The sequence below is a fragment of the Lithobates pipiens genome, unplaced genomic scaffold, assembly GCF_037356315.1.
Source record: "Lithobates pipiens isolate NorthernLeopardFrog02 unplaced genomic scaffold, aLitPip1_a1.2 Scaffold_1, whole genome shotgun sequence".
In the NCBI taxonomy this organism is placed as follows: domain Eukaryota; kingdom Metazoa; phylum Chordata; class Amphibia; order Anura; family Ranidae; genus Lithobates; species Lithobates pipiens.
This window is the reverse complement of record NW_027507685.1, coordinates 144,896,274-144,921,507: the sequence shown is the minus strand read 5'-3', so window position 1 is coordinate 144,921,507 and position 25,234 is coordinate 144,896,274. Positions and strand designations below refer to the sequence as shown.

The 25,234-nt window shown below is 41.4% G+C and overlaps 1 protein-coding gene across 3 annotated transcripts in view; it reads right to left on the bottom strand.

Annotated features, from left to right (window-relative positions):
• Positions 1–25,234, bottom strand: part of FIBCD1 (fibrinogen C domain containing 1) — a 483,657-nt gene that overhangs the window by 54,855 nt on the left and 403,568 nt on the right. For all 3 annotated transcript variants that reach the window (XM_077478038.1, XM_077478046.1, XM_077478054.1), the window contains exon 6: positions 629–725. In XM_077478038.1, the coding sequence (XP_077334164.1) occupies positions 629–725 (97 nt within the window). The remainder of the gene's footprint in view (positions 1–628; positions 726–25,234) is intronic.

Below are 25,234 nucleotides of genomic sequence, written 5' to 3'. Positions count from 1 at the left end.
TAATACAAGTTCTACTAATTGCACCTGGACTGTGTCTGTATTATTAGCCTTGCGCCACGGTTCACCTACACGTGGATGCACATGTGCGGCATACAGACTTTAAAGCCCGCCCTCTTTGCCACCACACATATGCATTCTGTAGGCGGCAATAGGTTAAAAAAACAAATTTGAGTTATTTATCCTGTGAGTATAAGAGTCACTCTGTTCTGTTGTTAATGGTGGCAAAATGTAATGCTATTATGTTTTTTTCTCTCTTGAATGTAAAACTTATGCATACAGAATACAGTGAATAAGGAAAAATACTGCATTATTTTCACTAAAGCTTATGATCATAGTAAATAAGCATTGATTTACCTATGATCATAAGCTCTATCTAGTGCGCATAATGCGCTATTTTCTTGATTCACTCTATTCTGTATGAATAAGTAACATTCAACCCAGAGAGAAGATGTTAACATTGTTTTTGCCACCCATTCACATAAAATAAATGTACAAATTGAATACCTCTGCACATTTTTTATCAATACACTCTTTAAAATGATGCTGTGCATTTCAGGTAAAACGAGACTCAAGACTGAGTAGCATTAAACTTTAAAAATAAATAAATAAATAAAAAATGATCACTTACCCAGCCAATGTTCTCCTGTCAGCTTTCCAAATCCATCTCTGTACTGTTCCCATCCACGGAAAAAATTCACAGAGCCATCTTCCCTTCTCTGGAACACCTAAAACCAAAGTATAGGCAGGTTACCTGGCTTTTTAAGGGCCCATATTTAAAAGATTACTTGGCTGTAGGGTACATTGGATGTGTTTCTTCTGGGAATAATCCTGCCCTGTTTTAAGTCCCAGTCCCACTACAACCTTTCTACATCTAGATAGTGTTAGAGAAGCTTATTCATTTGAATGGGCTGCCTCAGGGTGGATTCACAAAGGTTTAACACATTTTCAATTTAAATAAATGGAATACATCAAAACACATGACAACACATGCGTTGAGATGCAGATTAAAGTACATTGATGTGTATTGACATTAAATAAAAATGCATTAACAATGTACAACATGGCATGTTGATATACAGTACATTTCAATAGAAAACCCATTTGAAAACATACTGCATGTCCTTCTTGTTGTATATTCTGGTGTGGTGGCAATTCATTCATCATTAAACAATGCATGTTGATGCAAAACACTAACTGTCCAGTATATGGGCCCTTAATGCATTTCTTCTCCCATAGTAACTTGTACATGATCTTTTTATTTTTATAAGTTTTATAATTAACAGCTGGTGATCCTGCCAGACCCATTCTCTTTCTTTCACTTTCTGACCACACCAAGCACAGAATCAGAGCCATATGTTGCCATACTTCTGCGGTGTGTGCCCAGTTCCATAACCTGACTAACCTTAGATGAAACAAATCCTCTTACAAAAGTTGTACCTGTTTATCTGAAGCCCACACTGCACAGCATAATGCAGGGAGCTGAGTGTAATCTGAGACCTCAGTGGAGGGAATGGACACCCCCCTTCTACACAGTCTCACAGGGAAACATAAACAGCTGAGGCTGCCAATCACCTACTGTGTGCTGGAGGGGGGTGACACGTCTTTCAGGATTGTCTGGTGTTCTAACCTGTCAGAAGTGACTTATGCAGCTAGAGGGCTTTCATTTTAAATGTTTACAACCACTTTGTGGGAGGGTGCAGCATGGTGCGCTGGCAGTAACTCACACGTAGTCCAGTTGCAATAGAAAGAATTTGTATGGCAGTCAAAGTATAGTAATTCACAACAAGCCCGATGGAAGACAGCCCGACTGGGTACCCTCACAGATGAACAGCACGTTTCAGCCGTACTGACAGCTTTTGTCTTGAGGGGTGGAATGCTGCCTGGCTGGTCCTTGCCCAAGCAGAGAGATTTCGAGGAGAAGTTGCAGATTGCTACACTTTCCCTACTCGTCTGGAGCCTTTCCCTGCTATTACTGTCCCTGACAGACAGGTGACCTGTCCTTATACTATCCACACATTAAATGCATGCCAAGCTCAGGTGCCAGTATCTTAACCACTTCCCGCCCAGCCTATAGCAGAGTGACAGCCGGTCGCTGGCTTTACCGTTCTAAGTGGACATCATATGATGATCTTCAGAACGGCGTGCTCGGACACACCGCATCACCAATCATGAAAAAGAGCCTATGACATAGGCTCTTTACCATGTGATCAGCTGTGTCCAATCACAGCTGATCACAGTGTAAATAGGAAGTGTCCGTTATCGGCATTCCTCTCCTCACGCTGAAAGCACATGAGGAGAAGAGAGACAATAAGTGGCTTTCCTCAGTGGGGACATGCACAGAGATAATCAGTGCAATGATTATCAGTGCAGCCCCATCAGTGATGCCTGCGATTGCCATCAGTGCAACCTATCGGTGCCCATCAGTATAGCCTCATCAGCGCACATCAGTGAAGGAGAAAAATGACTTATTTACAAACAATGTATTACTTATTTAATAACGAAAACTAAGAAAAACATTTTTTTTATATATATTTTTGGTCTTTTTTCATTTGTTTAGAAAAAATAAAAAGTGGTGATTAATAAGGACCGAGCCTCTTTCTGACAATTGTTGTTTAAAAATTAAAATCTTTTTTTTTTCTTGAAAAATATATATAAATTGATACCCAACATATCATGCTTCAAAATTGGAAATTGGAAATCATGGAATGGCGACAAATTTTGACCCTAAAAAATCTTCCTAGGCAAAATTAAAAAATTTCTACAGGTTCCATTTTTAGAGTTACAGAGGTGGTCTAGTGCTGGAATTATTGCTTTTGCTCTAATGATCACAGTGATACCTCACTTGTGTAGTTTCAACACCACTTTCATGTGCGGGCGTGATTTACGCATGCATTTGCTTCTGCGCGCACGTTTGGCTTGGTGGGGCGCTTTAAAAAAAAAAAAATTCTTATTTATTTTATCTTTTTTATTTTTACACTGTCCTCCTTAAAAAAATAAATAAATTGGGTCACTTTTATTCCTGTTACAAGGCATGTAAACATGCCTTGTAATAGAAAAAAAAAAGCATGACAGGACCTCTTAAATGTGAGCTCTGGAGTCAAAAAGACCTCAGATCTAACATTTATGCTAAAATGCAATAAAAAAAAAAGACCAATGTGCGGAAATGACGCTTGACGTCGCTTCAGCCATCCAATGTTATGAAGCCGAGTGGGGGCCATCTTTCCCTCACTCTGCTCCATGCCTGTCATGGGGAAGGACGCGATTGCCTCCAGTGGCTCCGGTAAGTGGCGGAGATGACCCAGAACGCAACAGGAGGGAGGGAGCCCTCTCCCGCCCCCGATAAGAGATCTTGTGGCAAATCCGTTGTGTAGACCACTTTTATTTGAAAGCCAGCCATTCGCCGTTGTTGGAAATAACGAGGTTATGGCAGCTATCTGCTGCGATAACAATGGTATTTAGCGTCAAAGTACAGATGTACAATGATGGCAATTTGCGCTAAATGGTTAAATACTACCAAAAAAAAGCTCTGTCTCAAAAAAATTATAAAAAACTTGTTTGGGTACAGTGTTGCATGACCGCACAATTTGCCATTCAAAGTGGGAAAACATTGGAAGCAAAAAATTGACCTGGGCAGGAAGGGATTGAAAGTGCCTGGTATGGAAGTGGTTAAACAGATTCTGCCTGACCCAAGATGACCACCAAAGTCACATGTGCTGTCTGCAGCCAAATGAACCGATACCTCAGTGACTCAGGAAGCCATAGAGGAACTATGTTCCTTTTGACTTCCTCTCCCTCTGCACTGATGCTGCGGTTGAGCGCCACCTGTAGTGGAGAAAATAGACTGCACCTACACTCTTTGACAGATGCTGTCCTCAGCATAGCAACACAGTAGTGAGTAACATGAGAAATCCAATGAGCATAATTAAAGTGGTTGTAAAGGCAGAAGGGTTTTTATCTTAATGCATTCTATGCATTAAGATAAAAAAAAACTTCTGTGTGTAGCAGCCCCCCTCAGCGCTCCTAATACTTGAGCCCTATATTGATCCAGTGATTTGCACGAGTGCCTTGGGACTCTCCCTCTTGCTTGCCTGAGACACAGCAGCAGTGCCATTGGCTCCCACTGCTGTCAATCAAAGCCAGTTAGCCAATGAGGAGAGAGAGAGGGGGCGGGTTGTTACTGTTGCTCCATGTCTAAAGAGACACACAGAGCTGTGGCTCGGGTCAGGTGCTCCCATAGCAAGCCGCTTGCCGTCAAGCCACTCGACAGGATGGTAGGGGCCAGAGCGCCGTCAAGTGACCTGAGAAGAGGGGGATCTGGGCTGCTCTGTGCAAAACCACTGTACAGGACAGGTAAGTGTAGGCATGATTGTTATTTTTTAAGAAAAAAAAAAAAACAAGACTTTAGTATCACTTGAAAGCACAATCAGAGTATCTTGCAGGAAGCTGCATGCTGTTAGACCTCAAAAAGCAGCGAGTCTCAGTGTCTTGCCTCTGGAGTGTGAGGAGCCAGGGGCTCAAGTAGGAGAGGGTAGCACACAGGGCCTCAGCAAGTTATGGTGTAGACGTCTCTTGATGGGATTAGGCTCTTCCGAGACTACGTCATACACTGAAGTTGGAGATAAGGGCTGCTTCTCCATCCGATCGGGGTATGCTGCCCTTTAGGTTCCAGTTTACGGCCTCTCGCATTCTTGGTATTTTTCACCAACACCTGTTTGAAGTGTTTGACCATGATCCTCAAAAGTTTTGGAGAAAATAATGGTAGCGCCCTGATAAACTAGCACAGTCTCAAATTTAAAGTCTTCCAAGCACATTTCCATTAAAGTGGTTGTAACACAAAAAAAAGAGAGCGCCTGTTCCCTTATAGCAGATTAAACAGCACAGTGCTTGTGCTGTGTAATCTGCCTCTCTCTAAGGTGTTATAAACCTGGTTGATCTTGCCTGTTCCTGTGTCCAACTCTGTGTACCCTTATTTTTTGACACACAAAAGAAAAAAGCCTACGTATATATTTTATTTCTGAACGATATACAAATTGTTAAAATTGAAATTTTTTTTTTTATCTAGATGATGGTCTTTAAAATTTTTCTGAATGATGTATAACAATCTAGTATGATATCTATATATGAACTCAATAGCGATTATGATAAATTTTTTAGTACCAATGTGGTCACCCAAAGAAGCTAAAGGCGAAACGTGTACGGACCCATTGACAGTCCCAAGGGCATAATAAAGGCGTTCTTTTCACTATCCTGATCTTTAACTAGGACTTGCCAGCAGCCGCTTGCCAAATCGAGGGTAGAGAAGTATTGGCCTGCCCCAATGCCATTAGTGATTCCCCCACCCAGAGTAACAGTAGGTATCCCAGTGGGTACAGGCATTCAGCTTCCACACAGAATCGCAGGCTTTCATCCTCTCCAGAACCATGGGAGCCCAGGGGCTGCAATTCTCCCGGATCACTACACTTTGTAGCGCAGTGGGAATGCTGCAGTAGCAATCCTGGATTGGTTGAACATCCCCTTTTGTATTGGTGATAAATGGTCTCCATGTACCTGTAGTCCTCCGGGCTGATAGCGAAGATCAAAAGGTGCTTCTCTAGCAGTTGGTGTAGCAACATCTGTTGTGGTAGGGAATAGTCCTGGAAAGGAATTTCCAGTTGTTCCAGTAGTAGCTTGTATTGTGACACCTCCAATGAGGCCACAGCTGCCTGAAGCAGAGCACAGGTGGCTTCTACCCCAGACTGAGCTTCTGAGATGCAGCGATGGCAGAATCATGTACAGGTCTGTTATGGTGGCATGATTGGGGAGTATGTTGGGGCTGGTCCCCAGGTTGATAAGCTGCACCAGGACCTTCCCTTTGTGAACCCTGGAAAAGGTGCGTGCAACCGTCAACTATCCAGTCGCCACCGATTCCTTGCGGTGTTCTATCACCACAGTGGCCCTTTGCAGCTTTTTGTGGGCCCGATGGGGATTGACCAAACTACATCTTAGAGGGTTGGCAATAGAAGCTTCTGTTTGGGGGTGTCAGGAAACCCAGACCAGTTCAGGCTGGCTACTGACGCCCTCTGGTAAGCTTTGCAGGCCTAGTTGATGTTGAACCACAGAGCTCACAGACCACTAGCCTGTGCCCACCACCAAGGCTCAAACTTGTCCAGCAAGCAGGGCAAGTCCAAGCCTTTTAACACATTCCTGCCCAAAACAATGTTTAGTGAAGCGCTGACTGGGCCATGAGTCACCACCACTCCTACTTTTTCCACCACTTGGTTGCCAGTCTGGATTTTCACCCAGGTTGTATCAGGTTTATACTAAGATAGGCAAACTATATACCCAGGAGGGGTCCAGTTGTTCTCGTGTCTTAAACTGATGGACATAGAAGTTGTACTCCCTGACTGTGACTTCAGACCCTGTGTCGATTAAGCATGAGACTTCCAGTTCATTGACAATAGTGGTCACTGGGCTTGGGGCAATCATGGACTGTTGTTGGCTGGGACTTTGTGCTGCTGGTCCCGGGAGTCATGCCCAAAACAAGCACACTGTCAGTACTTAGTCTTCCTCTGGGTTCCTCTGTAATGGTGTTCTCTCCCTTGGAGGGAGGGTCTGAATCCTGTTTGAGTGTGGAAACCTCCTGTTTCAGGAAAGCCATGTCCAAGGCAAGTTCCCTTAATGCTGTTTGTATGGCACACAGAGGTGAGGGAGCCAAGGCCTCTTTATCATCACCACAGTGACTATACATGCTATGCATTTTTGTACTTGGTTAATAGATAGCCAGTATATACATATATTTTGGATTGTATTATATTCAATTGTGATGTAAATGCTGATGTAGACCCCTGTATATAGATGCAAAACATTGTGTCAAAGTTTTTAAACCTTTGATGTATGTGGTTGTCAATTTTTGAATAAATTTATACAAAAACTATCCTTTTATATTTTCGATCATATACTTGGTGCCTTTAAAGTCCTAAAAGTCCCACACACATCCTTTTTAAGATCTGTATGAGACTCTCGTCATTCTGCTGTCTCTGGACAAAGAATCTTTGCTTTAAGTGATTCTAAAGGTAGAAGTTTTTTTTCTTAATGCATTATTATTATTATTATTATTATTTCTATGCATTAAGATAAAAAAGACCTTCTATGTGCAGAAGCCCCGCTAGTACTTACCTGAGCCCCATCTTGATCCAGTGATGTTGCCCTTGGCTGTCTGTGACTCCCTTCTAATTGGTTGAAACAACAGCGGGTACCATTGGCTCCTGATGCTGTCAAGCAAAGACAATGAGTCAATGAGGAGAGAGGGCTGATCCGCGGCTCTGTGTCTCGTGTCTGAATGGACACAAAGAGCAGCGGCTCGGCTCAGGTGCGCACATAGCAAGCTGCTTGCTGTGGTGGCAGGTGGGAGGGGCCAGAAGCGCTGGTGAGGGATCCAAGAAGAGGAGGATTTGGGCTGCACTATGCAAAACCACTGCACAGAGCAGTAGACATGTGCACTGATACAGAATTTGTTTTCCTTTTCTTTTTATTCGTTTTTTTGCTTTTTTCAGAAATTCGAAGATTGGGAAATCGGAAATTTAAATTTTTACATTTCTGAATTTCCGCATTATCGAATTCTGAATTTTCGAATCTCCGAAATCTTTGACTTTCCGAATTACTGAATTTACAAATTTTCAAATGTCCAGAAATCTAATTTTCAGATTTTCTAATTTCTGAATTTTTGAAATTCCGAATATCCACAAATCTGAAAAAAGAAAATCAGTAAAATTCGAAATGATAACTAACTAATAATAACTAACTATTAAATTATAGGTATTGGAATTTCCTTTCAAATTTGGCTGTTTGTGAACGTAACAAATACAAATTTATCTGATGTTAAAAATTATCAGAAAAACGAATGCCGCATCTAAACAAATGGAATGGAACAAATTAATTAATAAATAATAACAATAAAAAGGTTTAATTATTATTATTATTTATTATTAGATCGTTACGTTCCACTCGTTTAGATACAGCATTCATTATTTCAAATAATTCATAACGTCAGATAAATTCATACTTGTTATGTTCACAAACAGTGGGTGACACAGTGGTGTAGTAGTTAGCACTCTCGCCTAGCATTAAAAAGGGTCACTGGTTCGAATCACCCACACTACCTGCCTGGAGTTTGCATGTTCTCCTTGTGCCTGTGTGGGTTTCCTCTGGGTACTCCGGTTTCCTGCCACACTCCAAAGACATGCAGGTAGATTAATTGGCTTCTGTCCAAAATTGGCCCTAGTATATGAATTGGGATGTTGGATTGTGGACTCCAATGTGAGTTTGCAATGTACAGGGAAAGGGACAATTGTAGACACTCAGGTTGAACTGGATGGACTGGTGTCTTTATTCAACCTTACTAAAAACCGTATGTAACAAACAGCCAAATTTGAAAGGAAATTTCAATAACTATAACTTAATAGTTGATAGTTATTTCAGATTTTCGAGTTTTTGAATTATCAGATTTTCATTGTTATTTTCACATTTTCAAATTTCCAAAATTTTAAAATTTTCGAACGTTCAAATTTTCCAATTTCCAAAATTTCCAATTTCTGAAATTTAGATTTTTCCTATTTCCGAAATTGTTTGAAAATTGGAAATTTGAAATTCAGAGCAGGTGAGTATGACATGGTTGTTACTTTTAAACAAACAAAACCCAAGACTTTAATATCACTTTTAGCTCTGGGACCATCATGTTTTCTCCAAATAGGCCCGGTGGGATTCTGGTAAGTCCCATAACAAAGTATAAGAGACTGAAATTCTAATTGCAAAAGTGTATCGGTAGTGAAATTTTTAAAGTATCATGCGCCTACATAAATGTTTCGCAATATTTATATATATATATATATATATAAATAAAAACATTCAAACCCTCCTTTTTTTCCCAACTGGCAGCCAATGTAACCTTATCCCAAGCTCTGAGTACCAGGAGGTGCATCTGAACAGGTGTGCTTTTTTGCATGTCAGTGGGCAGCCCATTATTTCAATGGGCTTGCCCTATGCACATAAATAACATAAGAAAATTGCAGGCAATATTTTTAAAATTGAGCCATACCAAAGGCATGACACTGCGGCACCATGCGTTTTGGAAGGTGTGAATACAGGATGTGTGGGGGTGCCATTAAGAATTGATGGCATATGTGCACGTCTGCAAAAGGCAGCGCATTTTTGTGTACTATGGGAAAATTCAATATTTTGCATGTGTTCCCATAATGCACCTGGTGTGAACAAGGCCTTAGTCCAGTCACACAGCTATTTACCCCAATGTATACAAGTTTCAGGGAAGTTATCACTGCTTGAGTGATAGAGAAAAGCACAACTCACAGTGTTCCTTAGATTAAACTACAACGTGGCTGGTGTCGCTATTTTATACTTCGTATATATTTTTAATAATGGAAGTTTTCATTTACAATTAGGAGTTAATGAAAATTACAAAATGCAGTCATCTACCTACCTACCTACCTAGGCTACCACTTTACTGTTCAACCCTGGCCTTCAGTGCTACTGTCCCAAATGGGAAAAGTGTGAGTTGCCATTTTGATTTTAATCAATAAGGGTCAAACCTTTTTTTGTTGCAGGAAATCCACGCAGCTTCTTTTTATTTTGTTGGTGGATGCTTTCAGTTGCATAACGATACCTGATCAAGTTTTACTAAGTTATTATTTTTATACGTAATTATTTTATTATTTATTTATTATCTGCAGTTTTATTGCTGCAGACTTTCATGATGCCATTATCCTGGAGGATGAAGCTTCAAGCCTAAGCCCATGTTTCCTGTTAAATTGCTCGTTTGGACCAAGATGGCTAAAACTATTTAACCACTGGCCTACTGGGCACTTTTAACCCTTTCCTACCCAGGCCAATTTTCAGCTTTCAGCGCTGTCATACTTTGACAATTGTGCTTTCATGCAACCATGTACCCAGATTAATTTATCATTTTTTTCCCCACGAATAGCGTTTTATTTTGGTGGTATTTAATAACCACTGGGTTTATTATTTGAAATTTTTGAAGAAAAAAAAAGTTTTTCTTAGTTTCTGTCAGAAAATGTTGTAAATAAATAATTTTTCTCCTTCGCTGATGAAGCTGCACTGATAAGCTGCACTGATGGAAACGTTAAGGCAGCATTAACTTGCATCGCTGATGGGCACAAAATGGCATCACTGATGGGCACAGATTGGTGTCACTGATGGGCACAGACTGACATCACTGCTAAGTATCTGTACAGGTCTCCCCTTTTAGGAGATGCTGCTGGTGGAGAGCTGATAAATGCCATTTTCATGTTTACATGTGATCCGCTGAGGTTGGACACAGCTAATCACATTGTAAAAGAGCCGTGTCTTCGGCTCTTTACTGAGACCGGGGTCGTGCTGTGTCCCAGGGCTACAATTGCCGGGCTGCATGCCTCCCCGGGTTCAAGATCGCGGTGAGACTGGGCGATGTCATATGACTTTGGTCCAGAACAAGATAGGATCTCTCTTGCCATCATCTGTCTATATGGTGGGCAGGAGGCGGTTAACTGCTTGCCGACCAGCCACCGCAATTTTACTGAGGCAGAATGGCATGGCTGGGTGAAACAACGTTTCCTTACGTAGCTTTGCCTTTTGGCCACTAGTGGCATCCGTAGTGTGTGCCCGGAGCTGATGCGAGTGCGTGGCGGGCACAATGACTTCTGGGCACCCGCGATTGCTCGTGACAGAGCAAGAACCAGGATTTGTGTATGTAAACACACAAATCCGGGTTCATTGAGGGTAGTAGAGAGAGATTGTGTGTTCCTACTAAGTAGGAACACCGATCTCTCTCTCCTCCTAGACAGTCCCACCCCCCCCCCCCACAGTTAGAACACCCCTTCCCTGCCAGTGATATTTATAAAGTACAGACATTTATACAATTTATATGTAACTATGTAAGTGCATTTTTAAAGCACTGATCGCTGTATATTTGTCAATGGTCCCAAAAATGAGTCAAAGGTGTCCAATTCTTCTGCTGCAACATCGCAGTTCCAATAAAAATCGCAGATCACCGCCATTACTAGTAAAAAGAAAACAAAAAAAAGTAATAAAAATGCTATAAATCTATCCCCATATTTTGTACACGCTATAACTTTTGTGCAAACTGATCAATATACGCTTTTTTACCAAAAATATGTAAAATAATACATCGGCCTAAACTGAGGAAATAAATTGTTTTTTTTGATAAAAAAATGTGGGATATTTATTATAACAAAAAGTAAAAGATATTGTGTTTTTTTAAAATTGTCGCTCTTCTTTTGTTTATAGCATAAAAAATAAAAACCGCAGAGACGATCAAATTCCACCAAAATAAATCTTTATTTGTGGGGAAAAAAGGAACGTTAATTTTGTTTGGGTACAGCGTCGCACGACCACGAAAATGTCAGTTAAATCGACCGAGTATCGCAAAAAATGGCCTGGTCATTGAGCAGCCAAATCTTCCGGGGTTGAAGTGGTTAAAGTGACAGTAAACATTGACTTAAGCTGGCTATAGACTGAGTGAAATTTGTCTGTTTCAGTAGGACCTGTACGAATTTAGATCCATCTATGGACAGGTTGGTTATACTGAAGTTGATCAATTTCAGTACAACAAGCCCATCATGTTTTTCCATATAAATAACTTCGGCGGGCTTTAGCAGCCAGCAGTTCATTGTATTCTGACAGCAGGTAAACCTCTATAGCATCATCTACCTCGGTAGGTGCTAGAGTAGGTCTTTTTTTGCTAAGTGTAGGTAAATTTAGGCAGGCCTAACTGGAAGCTAGGCCTGTGTGTTTTGGATTGTGTGGGCTGGGACTGACTCAGAGCAGCAGCTGGTGATTCACAGGCAGCATCATTAAGACCCCCCTCATGTATCTAGAGCCTTCTGGAAGGTACTAGAAAGAGAGCAGGAGAGGAGAGGTGGAGCTGCCTGGGGTGTGTTAAGGAGCCCTGACAAATCCCCAACTTGGATTGGCAGGGGGAAGGCCTCCTTAAATACTTAGAGTCAGCCCAACTAAGAGAATATTGTCGGGTGGAAGAACTGAGGATGGAATACTAGGCTGGCGGGCCTTTGAGGAAACTCCCCAGTCTGGGGGGGGGGTGTGACCTTGGGCCTGGGACTTGGGTGCAGGATGGAGCCCTTTAAGAAAGCATGAAGCCTCCGAACAGGAGGCACAGGAGGAGTCAGAGGGGAAAGCAGGAGCTAGTGCTGCCGGGCAACTCTTCAGGAGGAAACCACTGGTTGCAGCCAGGAGGGCTGGTGAGTGTACGTAGTTGTCCCTAGCAACTTTGCTATTATTTCACTGGGCATCCCATATTTCCCAAGCCCCATTCAAGTTAAATCCCCTCAATAAAACAATGCCAATGGACTGTTCATTGTCTTGAGGTGTCTGGGAAGTGAATGCTGGGCCGGCCAGGGTGACAGGAGGGCGGCTTTAGACTTTAAAATACTGTGCGCCTTTTACTATCTTTACTTTTTTTACTAGAGTGTGATGATGCTTACTCACTGTCCAATGAGAAAGTTAGAGGTGAAGCAGGAAGCTGTAAAGCTGGACCAGGAAATATGGGTGTCACCTGCTTGGCTGTTCTGTGTGGAAAAAGGGTGAGCATTACAAGGCTGCTGCCTCAGAATGCCAGATATCTAGACAGGTAAAACTGTTCAGAAATATGCATTTAAAATGTGTACATAGCTATACGCCTGGAGTTCAAGTTGAAATATCAATATCTAGCGTATAAAAAAAATAAACTCTATATATCAAGCCTATACACAGGGGGGCTTAGAAGCATCTGAGATAGATAGCTCACACGGATCATAACACTGCCCCCGTAGAAATATAATAAGATCTCAGAGGGGAGTGATGGGCGATTTGCAGAGAATATTACATGGCATGGGCCGTGAGATACATTGCTGGACAAGCCTTGTACACGGACAGGAAGGCTCTAAATCTGATCTTCGTGCTAGACTAATCAGAATTTTCCATGGTTCCCCCCAGCTCTGTCACACCACTAGAACTATCTATAAAAGGTGTAAAGGGAATTATGTATCAAAGATCTCCAGAAGCAAAGCCAGCCCTGCATTTATCAAACAAAATAATCTCGCTGCGTGTCAGCTGCAGTCGTTTCGTTGATTTATCAAACGCTGCTCTCTCTTCCATTTAGTACCTGGGGACAGTTGATAGAGAGTCCCAGGCGGGCGGGCGGGTAAAGGGTTAAGAGGTTTATAGAGTTTAAACGTGTTTTACATTGATGTTCATGTCCCAGAAGATTGTGGCAGCTAGGAGGAGGAGGGGGATAGCACGGAGAATATTCAATCATACAGGTGTCCCAGGCTGAAAGAGGAAAGCCCTGATTATTCTAAGCTGACCTTGTACGGCTGATGTAGGGCGCATCTGTGGTGTTGTGTATAAGAGAGAGACGGGGAAGAGGTAAAACTGGGGCAGGCAAGGAGACAAGTCAAAGATCCACAAAACTAGGGCATGGGAGCCGTTATCAAAACCAAAAATATTTGTAAATAATTATCATTATCTATCAAGTATTAAGAAAATGCCCCAGTGCCCAGTACCCCAAAAACTTCTGCTGTATTTGTCGCCACCACCAGGTCCAACTTGATCTGTGCCATTTCCTGAACCTCCTGGTTGTAGGGTTGAGTTTAAGGTAGAAAATGATTGGTTTCTGCAGATCGCTGGCTAAAGCTGAGAGGCAGAGCAAAGGGCATGGCTTGCTGGGTACTGTGTGTTTTTAATGGACGCACACGCACGGGCAGCCTGTTTTGCAGCTGGTTAGGCAAAGAAGACACCCAAAACAGGGAGAGGGAGGCAGCAGTTTGAGGACCAGCTGGCCATTTACAAAAGGGAGATTTTCAAGGAAGCATACTTTACATTATATGTAAGCCTGGACTTCATGAACCAAATAAAAATAAAAAAAGTTAAATATCACTTTAAGAGAACTATTAACATGGTCACTCCAACCAAAAGTTGGCCATAGGCTTCGAATGTGTCTTGTATTCTCAAGCAGTAAAATCTCCCAGCCATAATTCCTGTCTCTGTTCCTCTACCTGAGAATTTTGGGTGTTCCTCCCACCTTTGTGTGTCTCAGCATCTCCTGTTACATTCCCCCTAACCTAAAATAAAAACCTCCTGTAGGGATGGTGGAAGCCCCTCATAATAGTCAGGGTAGGAGTGCAGACCCAGGAATGCAATGCAAAGATCTCACCAAAAGAGATATATGAAACTGTCTGAACTTTAAAGCTGAACCGCAGGCATTTTTTTCCCCCCATGCAGTGGGGGTGTGCCTGCACTGCATAGGTTAAAGTGGTTGTAAGGGAACAAGGTTTTTTACCTTCATGCATTGCATTCTATGCATGAAGAGAAAAAACCTTCTGTGTGCAGCAGCCCACCAAGACTTACCTGAGCCCCTTCTTGATCCAGCGATGTACATGAGAGCCTTGGCTCTCAGGGAACTCACACTCCTGATTGCCAATGGCCCCTGCCAAAATCCAATCGGGAGACTAAATGATCGTCGGTATAGTTGCGTACACATGCTGCTGCGCCTGCGAAATCGCTGCTTGAAACTCACAATAAATGTATCTGTTTGATCTCTCGATTGTGACATGATCATAGCTTGGACATGTATGTAAGTTTACTGTTTAATAAACCAGATGTTTCAGACAGTATCACACTATGAGGAGTCCTTTTGTCTCCTAAACATTCTGCTATCGAGGTTTCCTAACACTGCATCCTGTATCCTGAGTTGCTGTGAACCTCCTAGTGTATACCATCCATGACCATAGGAGAGATACATATGGATTTCTTTCTCAGTGGATCAGATATCCAACCAAGTGCTGTGTGACCTCTCTGAGTAAGAGGGGTCGCTGGCTTTCCGGTAAGCCTCCATTTTTGATTATGGTGATGGGTGTCACATTATTAGGTCTATTTCTCACATGGGACTTTCATTGATGGAATCTAGCTTTATATGAGTTTTTTGTTTGCACAATTGCACTTTATTCACATGTGATGTAATTTTGTGTCTTCAAACTTTATTCACAGTTATTTTTGTTTATATACAATTGATTGTCTGCATATAAGCATATTTGTTTGTATTTGTACAAATGCACTTGTATTTTTAGTGCTGCACTCTACATATATTATCAGTGTCTGGTGCACAGCTTTTTTTTTAATTTTAGTTCCTACCGCGGATATAACCTTTACATTTAAAATGAGCAGTTAACCCATACAGTGCAGGCACAGCCCCACTGCATGGGAAAATAAAATTGCCCGAAGTTCAGATTTAACGCCTAAGCATCTACCAAAGATTGAAATATAAGTTTTGGTTGGATGGACCCTTTAACTTCCATTAAAACATTTTTTTTGCTTTATATATAGCAGGAAAGGTTTAAAGCTTCAATCTGTTTTTTATTTCCCCCTGGCACTTCTGATGGTGATTTTTTTCTTTCTTATATAAGCCTTATTTAAATTCAGGAAGCATACATAAATTCAAATATTCACAGCATCCTCCTTGAATAGCAATAAATAAAAATCTGTAATAATCTATTATGAAGCCATTTGCCAGTGTGTTTCTTGTTATTAGTTTAAAATGGAAGTAAAAGCAAACTGCTACATTCACAGCAGAAATATGTTAATATGTATGTACTATCTGCCAAAATTTAGTAATTTGTTTAGCCAGTTCTAAAATCCAGGCCTTACAGCCAGAATTTTACCTCTTTATTTTTCTTTTCTTTTTTTCTCTACTGCAGTTAAAACAATGCAGCTTGGTCAGAGGACCACCCCATCCTGTGATGGACCGTGAAGAAGCAGCATGTAGGAAGGATTTTCCTTTAAAGTTTAGTTCCTTCCCCCAGGTTGTGTGATGCGTAGCGGTTCCACCCTTTGACTTTATAAGGTAAAAAAGCTGTAGCTTGTGGGAGCTCAGAAACGACAAGGCAGACATGTAGCAGAGAGCTGAGGAGCCGTTACACCTCGTGTGAGTTGCCAGAAGGCTTAGGGCCTGAAGATGTCATTAGTAAGTGAGCACCACAGTGACTCCTCCTGCATAACGCTAATGGGACATTACAAACAGTTTAGCCTAGGGACGTTTATGCTAATAACTTTGGGTCTTTGTATGTGAACTGTATTGGACTTCATGTACATTTATTTCTTTAGTTCTTTTTAAGCATTGCACAATAAAATTTAAAAAAGTGCACAATAAAATTGAAAAAAGATACTGTAATGCCTCACTGACCATAGATGCAAGATAGCGTTACGTGCCTATAGGAGGTGATGAGATGCATAGCCACGAAGAAAAGTCAAAAAAGCTTACAGAGTAGAGTAGAGAAGACATTTTAAAGAGTGGAGTGCAAACTTGATCTAGCTAGGGGCTAGTGGTAGCTAGTTGGAATGAGGTTTACCCTGCTGAACCCCTCCAAGTTGTGTCATGTTCCAGGTGGCCTGTCTCTTGAGCCTCAGGCAATAACGTTGGAGCCCCAGAATTTACAAGGCCTTGCAAGAGAGTCTGCTCTAGATGTATAGAAGGGTTAGAGGGGATGCATATCAGGAAGATGCAGCATGCAGGGACTTGGACTCCCCATCTGTGCACATGGGCTGATAAGGGGGATTGGAGAGCGGATATATAATTCTTCTATTTCCCAGCAAAAGACCAGTCCCGCGGCTCCTACCCCCCCACCCCACCCGCCTAAGGTCTTGTGTGGTGGACTGTTCCTGATGCCATCATGCCCTTAGGCCTGCTGTGAACGTGAAGACGTCAGGAGCAGTCCATCAATGGATCTTGGGGGAGTACCCCGCTTGAATGTCATAGCCATCTGCTCTTCTGAGAGTGTCTAACTACTGTCTGTGCTGACCCAGCTCATTTGCCCTTATTCACACTACATAACCTTTTGGTAGTAAAGGGGAATAATATAAAGTGTCACTAAAGCAACAACTCTAATTGTGCTTGAGCTGCTGACTTTATATCGAAGACAGTGTCCTGCAAGTCTTGGGAGTTTTGGATGTTTACACAAAGGGGGGTGTTTACAGGTAAATAACAGGTATAAAATACATTAAATGCATGTATAGGCTTATAGGAAGATTTTTGTTGAAATGAATACTCTGTTAACAGAGTCTCTTTTAAAGGATAGGTTCACCTTTGGGAACATATTACATGTTCCACCCATTTTTAGGGGTAACATGTTTCTGCTCCTGCAGCCTCCCCTGATCCCCCATTTATTGTGACAGTGGACCAGGGAAGTTTTCCTCATACCTGCTGCCACTATTTGAAAGTAACACAGCCATGCGGAAGCTACGAGGTACGGGCACACAGATATGCAGGCAGCCTGCAGGGGCCTGAGACTGCACCCACAATCAGCCGATCATGGGATGTAGTGCTTTACAAGCTCCTAAATGAAAAAAAAAAAAGTGCATTATTCTTTTTTTGGAAGGCGAACCCTATCCTTTAAATAAGAAATAGACCAACAAAGGAAACAGAAAAAATATGTTTGTTTTTTTAACTGCATACTAGTTCTCGTTTAGTGGTGCAAGTAAGAGAATCTGCATGATAAAATTATTATAAATGGGCCGCGCTCAAAACAATAACAATTGTGCAATCAACTAAAATTCATAAATGTGTTCAATAAACACGAATGTATTCAAAATTAATCACATAATCCAAATACAATATTATTACAGTCCATAATAATTAAACTGCTCAGTCCCAATGAATCCATCCATTTGTGAAAGAAAGTTTTTTCCTCTTCCCAACAGATGCACACCGCATTTTAAAGAAGGTCAAATATCGTTTATGGTAGATATCTCCACAAGCATCTGTTGGATTTTTTTGTCCCTCAATGAAGTCCTGGATGATTCTTTCTCACTGTATATACTTCAGTAACCTAAGCTTGCCTAGCTTTAGTCTTGTAGTCTCTGTGATTTTGGATTGCTAATACTGAGGTAAGCTGTTCTTTTTATGAAAAGTTGATATTTAGGAAGACCCTAGAGGAAGTCTTTGGAAAGGTAATGAAAAAGGGGACACATTATGGGTCCACTTTCTTGAGATTGTGGTCTCCCCAACCCCCCCCCCCCCCCCCCCGTTAGTTATTATAGATTAGAGCAGCTAGCAGGACAGCAAAGATTAGGACATCTGGGTGAGGCCCGTTTAAGAAGGTGAAAGCAAGGGATTAGGGAAGGACCAATCAGGTTTAAGGAAATTTGCTGGAAGCTCTTCTGAGGCTATATAAGGTTAACAGATAAAGGGGTTTTCCTCTTTGCCTGTGGACCACCAAGAAGATTGGAGCTCCCTCCCTCCCGCCCCAGTCGCGAGCACCTATATGTGGTAGGGTCACCCCGGATTCTGGGGGGGGACTATTATTTATATTTAAAATTGTGCTAATGCTCGAGTTCTGAGAACTGAGCAGATAGAATTCTGTTTGGTTAAATTTATGGTTACGTGATTTAATAAATGGTGATGATAAATACACTGCTGAAAACCAATAAAGGTGCCGCAGCCAAGTTTTGCCAAAATTAAAAGATGGTCTCGTTGTTTTATTTATATAAGTTGTTAATAAGGGCTATTGGCGCTACCTCAAATAATAGTTATCCTGTTAAAACTTAAATTAGTGACCATTACCAATTCACAAAGCTAAATCTGTAATATTAGTGCAAAACTTTCCCTATTATCTATATATATGTGCTGGTGACACCAATAGTGTACATCTGCCACTTATATGCAATAGCCTCCACAGATAGGTATAAAGATATATATAAAAGAATCCTCAGGTCAAGAGTTATACAAGAACAAAAAATAGAAAAATAGAGCCCAGGGTGCCTTGTGAATAATTGTGGTTAGTTCCACTACAATATAGAAACCGCTGCTGAAGGCGTCTCTGACGAAACGCGTACAGCGTCACCGCGCACACTACGTCACTTCTGGCTTGTCTGACCCGTTGAAGCGCAGCTGGAACGCACGCCGCTCGCTCGCGGGGTTTGTGTCTTTGATAAAGCCGGATACTTTGCCTAAATCAGCGCTAAGGCGCGCTGGATATTGTTTTATATACTTTTTAATTGACTTTTATTTTTCATTTTTTACCTGCACCTGTGCTTTGTATAAGCAATCCTTAGGGGATACAATATATATAGAGAGTAGGGGGGCTAGTCCCCATCTATGCACATCTATACTGGGGCACCAGTGAGGTGTTAACATTGGCCTCTCTCTTTTAACATTTGCCTAACAGGGACATATTACCAGCTTTGTCCTGTAGGCATATGTGTCCTGTCCCCCACTAGCTAAAGTATGTGGTATTGCTTTTCAAATTGGTTTTATTTTTATGTTTTATTTTTGATTGATTTGTGATACATTTTTCTATATGCAATATTTTTTGTAATAAAATAACCTTTTAAAATAAGTGGTCTTTAGAACCCCTTATTTTTTATTTTTATTTTTTATTTCTTACTATTTTTTATGTTTTTGTGACCTTTTGAGTACCACCTAATAAATCCCAAAAAGACTCAAAAAATGTGGTAAAAGTTTTGCCCTAAAAAAGCTTGTTTCCTGGGTATCCGACATACTATACCATGAGAGCTGTTTTTTCTCCCTTTTGAGGAACTATCGCACCTGGCATAGATCGTTTTCCTGCACGACGAACCAAATCCTGTGGCAGAGTGTGGAGGATATAGGTGGCCGGTGGAACCCTCAACAGTGCACAGCGGAGCAGAACCTACATGCTTGCAACCCCCTGGGGGTACGTGGATCTGGTGAGTGGGGACCCAAAATGGGGAACGCGCACGGAAGTCACCAAAAATATATATGATCACGAAAGTCACCTTCTTTGTTTCTCCTGAGCTGGAATTTTGCACACTGTTGGACATTTACCAGAAGAATAACTGTGGGCTACCTTGATGTTTTATTTAGTTCCATCTTAGTATTTTTATATTTTTTCATTTGTATTTTTTAATTTTTTCTTCTTTCTTACGTGGATGGGAAGGTTGTTGTAAATCCTAGTATATGTTTCACCACCTATATATGGTTCACATATAAGTTGCACACACACATTTTTTTACGGGTCAAAAAGGGGGGAAAAAATCCCCCTTTTTTCATATATATTTTTTTCATATATATTTTTTTCATATATATCTTTTTTTCATATATATCTCTTTGCTAATGCCTGTATAGGTATCACTTATTTGGGGGTTGATGAATCATGCACTTATTGGTTTGATTTACACCAGTTGGCATTCGTAGTGATATGTTCACATAGGGTCTGCACTGCACTATTATTTATTGAGAGCTATAAGGGGAATAAGTATAAGTATTATTTACATGGATAATTTATGCTGCCTATTGGAATCTTGTAACGTGTAGCATTTTTGAGGGGTATATTTCTATATTGTAGTGGAACTAACCACAATTATTCACAAGGCACCCTGGGCTCTATTTTTCTATTTTTTTGTTCTTGTATAACTCTTGACCTGAGGATTCTTTTATATACATCTTTATACCTATCTGTGGAGGCTATTGCATATATGTGGCAGATGTACACTATTGGTGTCACCAGCACATATATATAGATAATAGGGAAAGTTTTGCACTAATATTACAGATTTAGCTTTGTGAATTGGTAATGGTCACTAATTTAAGTTTTAACAGCATAACTATTATTTGAGGTAGCACCAATAGCCCTTATTAACAACTTATATAAATCTCAAGGCACGGACTTCAACGAAAGCCTGTGTATTCAAGGGCGGCTGCAACCTGTTTGTATCCTTTCTCTGTGCGACAGCACTTATTTCCTTCCCTATAAGTTTTCCTATTTATCCTGTTTACCTCCATAAGCGCGGCTATCTCCATACATCTGTTTTTCGTTGTTTTATTTAGTTAAGGTATTCTAAGGTTGTGGGTTTTGGGGGAGGTGTGTCCTACAAACTCATGGCCTCAAGGCCCCAGGACAGAAGAAGATGGCAGTAGCCCTATCATCAAAACAAGAGAAGCCAAGAACCGTATAGAGAAACCAAAACATATTGCTCTGGTAGAGAATTCCTTAAAACTTTGTGGAAAGGATCACATGATTAATTCTTTAAGACCACCAAAAGTAAGTCTTCCTAGCAGTCCAAAATAGAAGACAAGTAATTGTGAGATTCAGCCCTTCTTGGGCCAGTAGGGGTCAGGCTGGCACTCTTTGCCCAGGTCTGGATGGGCAACGCAACAGACCAATGGGTAGAAGAAACAGTCTGCAGAAGTTAAAGGCTAAATTTTTCCTATCTTTCCCCTGGCACATATTTGCAGGGACCAAAATTCAAGACCGTGTCAAGAAGGATATGGATCCTATGTTGCAGTATTCTAAAATGCAAAAGCTTTTATTCTGGTCCCAATAAAAGACAGATGGATACTACCCAATTTTCCTTTCAAAGGGCCTAATGCCGCGTACACACGAGCGGACTGTATGGCGTACTTAGTCCGTCGAAACACATTTCAGCGGACAATCCGCTCGTGTGTGGGCTTCAGCGGACTTTTTCAGCGTGCAGTCCGGCGTACTAAGAATTTCGTTTTTTTCGAAATTCTGTCCGTCGTACTTTGGTTTCAGCGGACAGTACGGTCATCAGTATGCTAGTTCGCGGACTAAGAATGGCGCATGCCCAGAAAGGATTTACACGGCGGAAGGGTGCTTTGCTGTGTCTTGGACTTCCTATTTCTAGTCCCGTCGTACGTGCTGTACACGTCATCGCGCAAGCTTTCGACGGACTGTTTGGGTATCCGTGTGTGGTCAAGTCCGTTCAGTGGAAAGTACGACGGACTGTCCGTCGGATTGTATGACGAACTAAGTACGCCATACAGTCCACTCGTGTGTACGCGGCATTAGGGGAAATTTAGAACAGTCCTTGATCTGAAGATTCCCAACTCCTTCATGAAATTAGAAAGTTGCATGATGGGCTATTTGACAATGACAGCCTTAGTGATTAGCCTGGAAGACGAAATGGCAATTTAGAATTGTCAGATACTGAAGTTAAAGTTCTTGTCACTCCATGCATCAGCAGTATTTGAGGTTCATGACCATTATAGCCCCGATTCACTTAAAAGGTATGAAGAGATTTCACTATTTTTAAGATTCATTGATTCTAGCTCATTCGAAGCCTCTTCTCTTATTTAGAAGAGCCAAATATATCCTCTCTAGACTGAATTATTTGGGGATTATCTTCAATTGATTCCAGAACAGGAACTTTCTACCTGTCAGGGAAATGGCCAAAGAACCGGCCATTTTACCAACACCCATCTTGGCCACATCAGGCGCGCTCCCGTGCGTATTGGCGTGCGCGGCTGCGCGAACTGGTGTGCACAGATGAACAACAACGCGAACGGGTGTACGCATACGCGTGGGGCGCTAACGGGCATACCCAGATACTCAATGGTGCCTTCTGGTCTATATAAACCTGCTGCTGATACCTGTGCATTGCTGGATTATCGTTAATTCCCCTGTGTTCCTGTGCACCTGTGTTTCCTAATCTTTGACCTCCTGTTACCGACCTGGTTTGCTTAACCTGCTATCCTGATCTCCTGGTTTGACCTCTGGCTTGTACTACTGCTCTTGTCTTCTCCCCTGTGCTTGATCTCGGCTTTGCTCACTGACTCTGCTGCAACCTGTCTCACCATGTATGACCCCGTCTTGTTCCAGTTTTGCTGCCCGATCTCACATAGACTGATTTACTTTTCGTGACCCCCAGTCTGGCTCCTGGTTCTGTTTCCCGGACTGTCCATCTGCCAAGTTCACCTGGTACTCTGCAAGTACACCTGCCCTACAGTGCATCTTGCTTGTTCCAGCAACCTTCCGGTGATCAGCGCATCAAACCACAGCAACTGGCAAACCATGCTTCTTTGGGCAGTGCACTCCCTGTACCACTTTCAGGGATGCACTGCACTTAGCCGCAAGGGGAGCCCTCTGAGCACCTCGGCCTCACACTTGGTACGTGACACTACCCCAATCCAAGATTCCGAGATTACATTGCTAGCCAAAAAATAAGGAGTTGCATTTCAGTTTTGCCGAAGGTTGCATGAACCGTAATGGGCTTTTATCCTCAACGACGCCAGCAGTAATTTTAATACACTGGAGTCTTTGACTGCAGGCTTGCTTTCTCCATCGGTAGAACAGATCCATAATTTTTCACACCAGCTGTGGTAAAGGAAAATCTGGGGAGGTAGAGGGACCCAGCCAACTCCCACTCTTTTGTATTGACTTTTTAGTACAAAAGGTATGCTAGGAGGTGAGTTAATTTTGCTTTCCTAGCTCTCTCTCATTCCCACCCTGGTGTATATTGTGAGTCTAGAGGTAGAGCACTTGGGGCAGGGATGTTAGACTGCAAGCCATACATATTAGCTGTGACAGAATCTTATAAAAAGTATTTTAGATCATTTAGCTGCCTATATTTGCACATCCAGTCATCTTAGGTTACCAGCCATTTTAGGCTGAGAAAAGGCTATAACTGCTGATCTTCAATACCCAGAAGCCAGCCTTGCATAGCAAAAAAAACCTTCTCAGATATAAAAATGTTTTGAATATCTTCAATTCCATTAAGCTCTGAAATGTTTACAATGTCTGTAAATCTTCTAAACCTCTTTTTTATACAACCCGGTTTGTGTTTGGAGGTTTATTGGTCCTTTAAGTCTTTGTAATTTACATTTACAGGCCATTTAATGTAGAAGTTGCTGATCAAACAAGATCGGGTAAAGGGATGAGGAATGGAAAAGGAATGAAAGAGTTTAGGAACATGCAGAAGAGACATCTAGAGATGAAGGCAAGGATAGCACAAGGCATGACCCCAGAGGTGACATGCTATGGGGAACTCAATAAAGGTGATGTTTGATGTGATTAGTCTAGGCGGGCAATTCATGGAGGAGGGTGGTGCTGGGTCATTCTTGTTTGTGTTCTTATCATTAAATATGAATCCCCCTTACGGCAAAAAAAGCCCAGTCTCTGTCCAACGTGCTGAAATATTAATACTCTTTGCTTACGCTCCTGAGCTTGCGAGATTCTCAAATAGATCTAGCGCCATTGTTATAAGTAAATTAACCCCACCTGTGCTGACTGTTTTGTTTAAACTAAAAAACTTCTTGACAATCTTGTTGGAGATTGAAGGACCTCTGTTACTTTTTCCTTTAAGCTCCATTTGATGTTAAAATATAATTGATATGAAAATACACCTATTTTTAACAAGTAGAAAACACCCCTATTTAAACAGGCTGCCTTTATACTAATTGTTTTCATCTTTGCATTTCTCCTTAAAGAGGAGTTCCAGCCTGGGAATATTTTTTTTTTTTTAAAGTCAGCAGCTACATATTCTGTAGCTGCTGTCTTTAATATAAGCACACTTACCTGTTCAGGGAGCCCGCCATGTCGGCACCCCAAGCCGATCCGTCCATCGGCTTCCGGTGCAGGTGCTGGCATTGCAATTAGGGGAAACTGGCACAATTGCTTGAGACCGAGTTCTCTTTTTTTTTCTGGAACTCTGCTTTAAACATATGCAGTTAGGCAGCCATGTTTTCATGTACACACTTACACACAATACTTAAAGTGGGCCTGTTAGGTCCATTATATTCTTCCTTCTCTGAATAATTATGTACAAGTGGATACTAACCGTTTGCTCCTTAACATTACAGTTCTGTTACTTTTTGTGCATTCTAATGCAAAACAGTTACTGTACATAAAACTGCAATGCTATGCATTAAACAAATACTAACAGCCAAACATCCAAAGACATGCTAGTAGGTTAATTGATTACTGTCTAAATTGGTCCTAGTATGTGTGTATGTGATAGGGCCCTTAGATTGTAGGCTCCTTAAGAGCAGGGACTGATGTGAATGAATAGTATGCAAATATCTGCATAAACTGACAGTGCTATATAAACACCTGTAAAAATGAAATACACAAATAGGGTATCATGAGCCAACAAAGCATAAGCTCTGTCCAGGTTGTAATTACATAAAACAAACACATAATACACAGGCAAGTAAAAAGCATAAACCATGTTCGAACCATAATTATATAAACAAAAGAAATAAGCTACGAGACATAAAACAAGGCTATCCTATAATTACATGAAGATGAAACATAACATCCTAAGTGCACAACAAAGAATAAATATTTTCACCTTATAATTACCTATATAGGCGTCCTACAAATACTAGCTTGGGCCAAAATAAAACAAGATCATACAGCAACATGTTCAAAGCAAAAAAAAAAAGTTTGGTTAGGGAGGT